General features: G+C 38.2%; 1 protein-coding gene across 1 annotated transcript; it reads left to right on the forward strand.

The window, feature by feature from the left end:
- Window positions 1-6,479: 6,479 nt before the first annotated feature.
- On the forward strand, window positions 6,480-7,046 carry LOC115627650. The gene is made up of 2 exons (XM_030523391.1): window positions 6,480-6,729; window positions 6,790-7,046. The coding sequence occupies exons 1-2, from the start codon at window positions 6,499-6,501 to the stop codon at window positions 7,003-7,005; spliced, it is 447 nt and encodes a 148-aa protein (XP_030379251.1). The 5' UTR covers window positions 6,480-6,498; the 3' UTR covers window positions 7,006-7,046.
- The last annotated feature ends 4,014 nt before the right edge of the window (window positions 7,047-11,060 follow it).

An 11,060-nucleotide genomic window follows, 5' to 3' on the forward strand; every position in this document is an offset into this window, starting at 1 on the left:
ATTAAGGCGACCTAAGAGGGAAGAGGAGTCAGCCTCGCCGATAATGAACTTGTGGAGAAAAACTACTCCAAGAACAGTCCTACGATTAAGTAAAGAAGGAAGGTTTATAAGCATCAGCCTGCTAGAGTACGATGGCAGGCGGAGGTTGGGATCCCAGCTTAAACCAAGTAGAGCAAAAAGAAGGAATTGCTTCTGAACAGACTCAATACGTTCCTGTTGCTTTCTATACTGCGGACACCAAACGCATGAGCAGTATTCAAGCACAGGGCGTACTAGTGCAGTGTAAAGAAGCTTAGTGGTATATGAGTCATTGAATTCCTTGGACCATCGTTTAATGAATCCAAGTAACCCCTTAGCCTTATTGACAATACTAGATATGTGAAGGTTGAAGTTCAATTTGGAATCAAAAAGAACCCCAAGGTCTTCAACAGTCGATATACGTTGCAATTGCACATTGTCAATCGTATACGTAACTAAATGGGGCAAAGTGCGGTGAAATGTCATGAACTTACACTTAGCGCAATTGAGGTACAAGTGGTTAGCTAAGCACCACGATTGCATGCAGTTCAGATCATCCTGCAGGCGATGAGAATGAGTATGGTCTTTATAAGTCAGAATAAGTTTCACATCATCAGCATACATAAGAATATGAGAGTGTGACAAGGTAGAGGGGAGGTCATTAATAAATAATGTAAAAAGTAAGGGGCCAAGATGGCTACCTTGAGGCACACCTGATGATGCAAACACGGGCTTAGAAATGTGCGACCTAAGCAAGATCCGTTGGGTCCTATTTTTTAGATAAGACGAAATCCAACTCAAAAAAGCGGAGGGAAATCCTATACGACTTAGCTTAAAGAGCAGAAGATCATGGTTCATAGAGTCAAATGCTTTACTGAAGTCAGTGTAGACGACATCAGTCTGCATTTTAAGAATAAATGCTTCATTTACCAAGGAAGTAAATTCCAGCAAATTGGTCGTAGTAGACCGTCTCTTCATGAATCCATGTTGAGCTGGAGATATGACAGATTTACAGAGGTGCTGCAAAGTGTTGCAAACTATTTTTTCAAATAATTTTGGTATGGCAGACAACTTTGCAATTCCTCTATAGTTTGAAATATCAGACTTACCACCCTTTTTATAAAGAGGAATAATAAAAGATTCTCTCCAAATAGTTGGAAAGATTGAGGAACCAAGTGACAGATTAAAAAGTTTAAGTAATGGTTGTAAAAGGGAACTAGAACACTCCTTGAGAACACAACTAGGAATGTTGTCTGCTCCAGGAGAGTATGAAGATTTTAAGGATTTGATAGCAGAGAGTAGACAGCTGTCAGAAATTATGGGAGCGTAAATAGTGTGGGAAGATGAAATGCTATAAGGATAAGAGGTATTACTAATAGAGACAGAGGAATATGTTGATTGGAAGAAGTTGGCAAACAAGTCAGCAGCTTCAGAATCGTTGCTGGCTTTTTTGTCACCAAGGAAAAATGACGAAGGAAGGGAAGCAGATTTACGTTTAGAGTTAACGAACTTATAGAATTGTTTAGGGTCCTGTGCAAATTGTATCTTGCATCGGGCAAGGTAATTATTATAACATTGTGAATTAAGGAGAGCAAAATTGGATTTCGCTAAAGAGTATTTATAGAAGTCAATAGATAGGCCCGACTGATTATACTTTTTAAAGCATCTAGATTTAACATTTTTATACTCTGTACATGAAATGTACAAGAGTATATTAGGTTTGCGGGAGCTGAAAAATGTAACAGGCAGAAGGAGGCGTGGCAGACCCCACAAAGTATATATATTCTTGATCAGCATGACGAGACGAGTCGATCTAGCCCTGTCTGTCTGTCTGTCCGTCTGTCCGTCCGTATGAACACCTGGATCTCAGAGACTATAAGAGATAGAGACACCAAATTTTGCACAAAGATGCGTTATGTGTGTATTCTATACGAGTTTGTTTTATTTTTTTGATTTTCCCCCCCACTTCCCCCCTATGGGGGTTTTCCCGATTTTCCATTCGTATAATCGCCTATATCTCGGAGACTATAAGACCTAGGAACACCAAATTTTAGTCCCAGATGCCTTATGTGAATACGCAGAAAATGTATATTTTGGAATTCCCCTCCCTCCCCCCTCTACCCCGCAAATCGTAACTCCCGTAATTCTTGGAATTTCGAACTAAAATTTTGGAAATACCCCCAGTTGGTTATTATGTGTCCGTATGCCAAATTTCATTATGATAGACCGATTTAACAAGAAGTTATAGCCATAAATATATTTGCTGATGCAGCGCTGCTGCAATTATACACCCTTTACGTGAGTTCGAATACCGAGAGAGGTAAAATCGATCAAATTTTTTTTTTTATTTTCTTAATTTTTTTTATTTTCTATAATTATTGTAAACATATGTACAGAGTATTTCAAAGTCGGGACACCCGACTTTAGCTTTTTTACTTGTTTAAGTTTGAAAGTCTTGGTGAAAACCAAGGAGGTTTTGATGACGCAGACGAAATGACACTTTTTGGGATGCAGACATCAAAAAGAGCATTAATAGTGTCATAGAAAAACTTTACGGCTATGTTGATGTCAACAGCACTATACAAATAGGACCAATTAGTTGCTGCAATAAGTTCGTTTAGCAAAGAAAAATTTCCTTTGCGAAAGCACAAACTAGTATTTTTGGGAATAAGTGCTGGAGTAGAGGTAGGGTTTGAAATTGAGAGGGAAATTTGCAAAGTAGGGTGGTAGGAATCTTCAGGCAGTATAAGGAGAGAAGACCTACAGATAACTGTACTAGCAGGGTCGGTGACAAAGACGAGATCAAGCATTCTGCTTAAGTGATTAGGTATAGAATTAATTTGGAACAATGAAAGGTCAAACAAGCAGTCTAAACAGGCATGCTCTGCCAAGGCAATCCGGCTTTAGGAAAAATAGGAGCTGTACCACCTCTTTAGTAAAAATCACTGAGGACATTCGCACGGAGATGGATAACAGTATGGTAACCTTCTTAACTTTTCTTGACTTCTCTAAAGCATTTGACACCGTAAATCATACCATACTATGTACTAAATTAAGAAGACTATATAACTTCTCTGACACTGCAATAAACTTAGTCCAGTCGTATCTGTCCAGTCGCCACCAGGCAGTTGTCACTTCAGATAGTTATTCGTCTTTTTATACCCTGTCCCCAAAGGATGAAAGGGTATTCTAGTTTTGTGCGAATGTATATAACAGGCAGAAAGAGGCGTGGCAGACCCAACAAAGTATATATATTTTTGATCAGGATGACAAGACGAGTCGATATAGCCATGTCCGTCTGTCTGTCTGTCCGTCTGTCTGTATGAGCGCAAGGATCTCAGTCAGTACAAGAGCTAGGATAACCAAAATTGGTATCAAGGTTCCTATAAGCCCTAGGCAGATCGAGTTTTTTATTTTTTCTGATACACCCCCCCACTCCCCCCTATTACCGATTTTCTATAACTCCCGTAATTCTTGGAATTTTGAACTAAAATTTGGTAGTCACATTAGGTTAGCCGTATACCAAGTTTCATTATAATAGAATGATCGGAAAGAAAGTTATAGCCACATAACCAGTCCCAATGCACACATACATACATATGTACAAGTACACAAACACGCATAGATACGATTCTGATGTAAATGTATGTATGGAATATTTTATATTTAATTTAGTTAATTAATTAAATTAATTTAGTTAATTAATTAAATTAATTAATTAATGAAATTAATTTAATTTCTTTTTTGTGGGGTGGTACAGGGTATATACAAGTAGTATAAGAGTTGAGCCTGCTCGACTTTAGCATTCCTTTCTTGTTTATTAATAAAACGTGGAGTCCCCCAGGGATCAGTGCTAGGCCCACTGTTGTTTTCTATTTATGTCAATGACCTTACATGTTGTGTGCCAAACAGTGAGTTGCATATGTATGCAGATGATTTCCAAATGTATGTGAGTCGTCCTTTAAGTAGAATTGATGAATGTGTTAGTGCCTGTAATGACGATCTTGGGAAAATGCACAAATGAACGAGTATAAATGGATTGGAAGTTAACCCAAAAAAGTCGAAATGTTTAGTTATATACAAAAAGAAAGTACACACACTCAATTTAGAGAAAGTGTGGCTAAACAACGAGCCTATTGAATATGTAGAGAGGGTAACCAACTTAGGGATAACCATGAATCAAACATTATCTTGGCATGACCATGTAAATAAAACAGTTGGGAAGCTTTATAGCTCGCTAAGGCATCTGTCCTTGACGCAGCAATTCCTTCCAGTTAAACTCAAGCTCCTAATTGCTATGACTTACTTGAAACCCTCATTATTCTATGGTATTGAAATCTTCGGGAACTGTGATGCTGTAAGCCAGAATAAAATCAAAGCAGCCTTTAATAGTATAGCCCGATACATTTTTGACATTAAGAGGCAACAACCAATAACGGCTTTCGCTAACAAAATTTACAACATGACCCTTAACGACTAGATAAAACTTAGAACTCTAATTCTCTTACACCGAACTATAACACGTAAAGAACCAAATTATTTGTACGAAAGAATCAGTTTCTCCACGTCCAGAAGAACACATAATTTGGTCTGCACTAGACACAAATTATCATGTTCGGAAAAGCACTTCTTTATATTCGCTGTTCGGCTGTGGAACAATTCACCGCATCTCCTTAAGACAATTACCAGCGAAACGCACTTCAAACTAAAAACTCAAGCGCACTTACAACAGCACATCTAAATAACGTAAATTATAATATATATCACATGTCTGTAATACGCACGTTCAACGTCAATTAAATTAAATCAAACTTTGTAACTTAAATTAAATTAAATTAAGCTGAATTAAATTGGAAATGAATATGTATTGTAATGACTACCGTAATAACTTAAAAGTAATCTGTTACTTGTAACGCTAGGATAAGTTAATAATAATAAATAAAATAAATACTAGTAGTAAAAAAAACATGTTGAGCTTACAAGGGACGCAGAACAAAATTTGGCGTCGACCAGCAATTATCCAGCCGAGGGCTGTTGCTTGCAACGTTGTTCCCACCACGTGCCCTTCTCTCAAAAGCTCGAAAAATGCATCTCCTCCAGGAACCAAATCGATACTTTGTGGCCTATTAAATTGAGGATCTGCCAACTGAACACCGTCAGACACATCAGCGTTTACCACAGCCATTTCAGGCTGGTACGACGAAATAGCGCTTTACATTTCGAATTCAGAATCAAATGCAAAATTGTCAATGCCTGAAGCTATTGACGTTTGCAAAACATGTCTGACAGCAGATTTTCACATACCTATACCAAGCTAGCTTATGTCTTTTCTTTCCCATTTCAAATTCGACGATTTGGCCAACTCTTCCGTCATTAAATTTACTTGGGAACCAGAATCGAGTAAGGCCCTGGCTAGTTGAAATATCCTGATTGATCCATAACTCGAACAACTGCCGTAGCTAATATGACCTGGTCCGACACAGTAGTTGCATGGTTAACAATCGAAGTTTGTGCTGGCGTTGCCGGCTGGGCATCTACTGATTGATTAACAGATGCACGATGTGCCAAGTTAGTGGCATATTTGTGCAGGATAATTGGCACAACTTTTTTGAACGCAAAGATCTCAAAAAGTATAAGAGCTAGAATAACCAAACTAGGTATCCAGATTCTCCTAAGTCCGCGAAAGTACAAGTTTCAGTTTTCTTCGATACACCCCTCACGCCCCCGCAATTCGTTCTTTTCCCATAACAATTATATATACATATGTATACTATAAACGCCTCCATCATGGTGGGGGAACATTATTTGCTTTTCGGCTAGCTATGTCCAGACTCACCGCCAAGTGTGGTCATCGCTCGAAAAGTTCGTAGGTATTACGGAATTTCAAGACTGACTTGTTTTGTGTTATTTCATTCTGTAACGCACTAAGTTAAATAAAAATCAAATAAGCCATTTGTATTGCAAATTTAAATATTGCAAATTCAGATGCCACGTGATTGTGTGTATTTATATTACAGGTTGCAAATCAAAAACCAGGGTCGCTAAAGCAAGCGAGTGGACAAAGACTTGGACTTGGAGATTTAGTTATTAGCTTCTTTAACAATATATTACAATAGAAATGCAAAATATTTTTGATGCAGATTGTTGAGAAAATTATAAGGTTTTCTTTGCTTTCCTAATCAAATATCTAGACAAAACCTGTAATTTGGTTGAAAGGGATTTCTATGGCATCCCCGATAAACGGCATTGCCAGCTAAAAATTTAAAAAATTCTTTTGTGTCAGTATGCTGTGCTTTTGCATTCAATTGAATTTTATCTAAACTTCCAGGTGTACCTAACAAGTCTCATTCGAGTTCGGTTAGCTAAATCGTTCACATCGTGCATATTTGATTTAATTTTAGTTCAAGTCCGTTTTTGGAGCGCCTTTTAGATAAAAAATCGAAGTTTTGTGCCCGAGAAAAGAAAACGACTTCTTTAAACATGAGCGATTTGGCTAAACAAAAATCTGTGACTGCCAACCCGAATAGAGAAACATGTGCCATTTGTCTAGAGGAGAAGCAGAACCCGTTCTTCGTGAAGTGCGGACACTCTTTTTGCAAGCCGTGCTACGAGCTCTTTGAGAAGTCAACTCGGCATACTATTCAACTTCGTTGCCCTCTGTGCCGCATCGTCTTGAGCGAACCTTCTCTAGAGGATATTTTTTTTGCACAGGTAAGTATTACAGAAACATACATTCACGTGTGCCTTTCATTAATGCCTTTTTCGGTCCAGGCGCCGGTTAACTACGATATTTTTCAGGATCTTTTCGCCTCGGCCAACTTCTACCCCATGCCGACCTTTCCCGATATACCTAACATGTTTCCTCCGCCGTTTGCTACGCCGTTCGCTCCGCCAGTCGCTCCGCCAGTGGCTCCGCCAGTCGCTCCTCCGGAGGCTGAGCACGATAATGATGCTGATGATGAGCCGAATGTAGGAGCAGGCGCCTAAAACTACAAATTTTCAAGAAATCACACTGATTGACAGACAAAAAAAAAAAAAGAAAACACTAACACCAAGAGTGACAGCAGGTGCTTTTGGGGAATGACGATTAAGTTTCAAATGCTCTCATACATTCCCATACTTTTGCAATAAAACTGTGTTTACAGACGCGCTTGTTTCCTTGCTTGAAAAAATTGGAAAGCCAAAACAGCCGCAATGGGAAACTCGAGTCTGATGGCTAGGGGTGGATAGGGTAGCGGCTTAAACGTCATTTTCCACGCAATAAAATAAACATTCAAAACGAAATCAACTTAAATGCTCCAATAAATATAGAAAATCACGAATTGCGGAGATGAGCGGAGAATTTCCAAAATACACTTTGCGTATTCACGAAGTGCATCTTGGACTAAGATGTGGTGTCTGTACGGCCTAAGCCGGTAACTTGCCGGTATGGCAAAAATCGAATAGAAAACAAGGAAGAACGCTACAGTCGAGCAAGCCCGACAGTAAAATACCCTGTACTCTCCACAAAAAAAGGAAAATTAAAAAAAAAAATTATTTAAAAAAATGTAATTAATTAATTAAATTATATATAAAACAAGTAAAAAAGCTAAAGTCGGGTGTCCCGACTTTGAAATACTCTGTACATATGTTTACAATAATTATATAAAATAAAAAAAGATAGAACGCTACAGTCGAGCAAGCCCGACAGTAAAATAACCTGTACTCTCCACAAAAAAATTATTTAAACAAATTAAATTAATTTATTAAATTAATTAAGAAAATTTATTATAAAAAAGAAAAATTAAAAAAAAATATTAAAAAAAATTAAATTATTTAAAACAAGAAAGGAATGCTAAAGTCGAGCAGGCTCAACTCTTAAATACCCTCTACCACCCCACAAAAAAGTAATTAAATTAATTTAATTTAATTAATTAACTAAATTAATTTAATTAATTAACTAAATTAAATATAAAATATTCCATGCATGCATACATACATTTACATTTACATCAGAATTGTGCCTTATGCGTGTTTGTGTACTTGTACATATGTATGTATGTGTGCATTGGGCCTGGTTATATGGCTATAACTTTCTTTCCGATCATTCATAATGAAACTTGGTATACGGATATATAATTACTAACCTAATGTGACGACCGAATTTTAGTTCAAAATTCCAAGAATTACGGGAGTTATAGAAAATCGTTAATAGGGGGGAGTGGGGGGTGGATCAGAAAAAATGAACAAACTCGTCCTTTCTCGGTCTCAGGAGAATCTGTATACCAAGTTTGGTTATTCTCGCTCTTATACTTTCGGAGATCCTTGCGTTCATACAGACAGACAGACGGACAGTCAGACGGACAGACGGACATGGCTATATCGACTCGGCTTGTCATGCTGATCAAGAATATATATACTTTGTGGGGTCTACCAAGCCTCCTTCTGTGTCTTCCATGTACACTCGCACAAAACTAATATACCCTTGTACCCTTTGGGTACAGGGTATAAAAATTTAATTCATTTATTAAATTAATTAAGAAAATTTATTTAAAACATACATAGAAGACATGTTTATGTACAGTTTTACATTTACATCACGTGTATATTTCAGAATAAAAAAATAAACTTGACCTGCCTAGGGCTTAGGGGAACCTGGATACCAAGGTTGGTAATTCCAGCTCTTGTACCTTCTGAGATCCTTGCGCTCATACAGACGGATGGTCGGACAGACGGACATGGCTAAATCGACTAGGCTTGTCACCCTGATCAAGAATATATATACTTTGTGGGGTCTGCCACGCCTCCTTCTGCCTGTTACATTTTTCAGCTCCCGCAAACCTAATATACTCTTGTACATTTCATGTACAGAGTATAATAATACAAAAGTGAAGACATGTTTATCTACAGTTTCAACAGAATGCATTGACATCATCGTGTCTATGCGTGTTTATATGCGTATATGGAGTACGTCATTAAGTCAAAGCAGCAACGACAGCTGCGCGCAGATCTTCGGAAGAGAGTACAGCGTATTTATGGCTATATCCTTCTTCATAAATAACCTATCATAATAAAACTTGACATACGGACTCATACGGACTTATTGGAGGTATTTTCCAAATCTTATGAATTGGTATCTTTAGTTAGCGACCGCCCACCCGCACCAATGTAAGCTGCTGTGCCCCGTTCCGATGCGGGCACAGAAAAGGACTTGGCTTTTGGTACGAGGGCTGCAAAATAAGTGACTTGTCCAGCTTCGAGATTTCGTCTGCAAAAGCTGTGCCAAGAATTAATTCGTTTCCCGTTTCTAAATCGAAAAATGTAGCAAACAATGCGAAAAATTTTAAGATATGATGTGAACCTTTTTACTAAATCCATAAGTGGATTAGAAGGCACATCGGCCGCGATGAGAGCCGCAGCACTCTTTCGCAGCTCCAGCTCTACTGCTCTTTGGTCAGTTCAATATGTGAATTCTGAGGCCAAAGGCAACGGTCCAGAAGTAAAAACTTCGGACCATTGAACCAATGTGAATCAGCCAGTTCAGTTGTGGTACAACCCGCGAAGCTAAATCAGCTGGATTTTCTTTAGTGGGTACGTGAAGCCACAACACATTTGACTTTAGTTACTGAATATTTGCTTCTCTATTGGCAACGAATACATTTATACAGAAAATGACTTGCTCCACTGCCATATGCAGAAGTTGCCTGACGTTATCCCATAAAATTGGCCAATAATTGGGCTGCACAAAGCTCCAGGCGTGGAACCGATTCGGTCTTCAATGCTGCAACTTTAGACTTGGCAGTCACCAAATGCTCTGTCACCTTCTGCTCATGTTCTACACGAATGTATAGTAGAGACAGCACTCCCATGAACTTGGCACTTTGCTGCTTTTGTGACACCATCGTACCGGGCTATGCGCAACGACTCCAAGTCACCAAATGAAGTCGTTGTGGATTGCAAGCCCGCAAGAAGATGATGGTCGTCTCTTGCAAATTCAAGAAGCCAAAGTTCTCGCATTAAAATTGTTGCCCTAGTAATAACTGAGCACAGAAAACCAATTGGTTCATATGGATGCGAAGTAAATGAGAGAATTTCCCGTTTTGTAGGCACCACGTGGAGCGATATGTTTCCTGTTGAATATTTCAATGTGTCATCACGAGGACACATCGTTAAAAAAATGTGTTGCAGAAATTTGCAGATGTGTGTAGATTCGTAAGTATACTTACCCTTTTTCCAACGTCTATTTGGCCCCACAAACTACTTTTTTTTGCCTATGGCGTGTTGCTCTGTCTTTGTTTTTCGTAGTTGTGTATCCAACAAAAAGATTCAAATTGAACATAGTTTACAATTAACACTAGTTGATGGAAAAAGCTGTAGTGCTCTAAGCCAAACATCTTCTGTAAGTGTTACATACTCATATGACGCAAAGCCAACAGAAACGAGAGATTTGGAAAAATGCCACGAGTTACGTTATGAGTTTGGGTTGTCTCTATTACACTCATACATATATTCGGTTTTCTGCATATTTTTTGCATCTGTCATACAGATTGGATCTGAAAAGTTGGCGAATTTGTACTCCAAAAGGGAAAAATGTCCTTTCGTGAAAAAATGGGATTTATCGTTCACAAACCGAGAAGTGGAGGAAGTAGAAGTTCAAATGTAGATGTAATAAAAAAAATTAAACGAATATTGGAAGTATTTTTGGCTGCCGATTCCACACAAGTTCGATCACTGGGGTTCGTTCATAGTCGGTCGGTTATATGGGAGCTATGTGAAATATGGGTGCGACCTGGATGAAATTTGATCAGCTGATGTAAACTTTCTTTAATGTATACAAACAAGACTTTGTTCAATTGGATAAAAAGTTCGATTGCTTATCTAAGTTTAATTTTTAATGTGCGTAGTATAGTGTGCAGTTTTTTTAGTCTTCGGGCTTTTTGTAAAGTGCGCATGCGATGGTTGTCTTCTGGTTTTAAATGCAAAATAACTTAAGGCACTATTCCACAGCGAACAGCAAAACTATTATTAGGGTTCTTAGTAAACAAAAGAAAGGTCTACATATA

Source organism: Scaptodrosophila lebanonensis, unplaced genomic scaffold (assembly GCF_003285725.1).
Source record: "Scaptodrosophila lebanonensis strain 11010-0011.00,11010-0021.00 unplaced genomic scaffold, SlebRS2 tig00000096-arrow-pilon, whole genome shotgun sequence".
Lineage (NCBI taxonomy): Eukaryota > Metazoa > Arthropoda > Insecta > Diptera > Drosophilidae > Scaptodrosophila > Scaptodrosophila lebanonensis.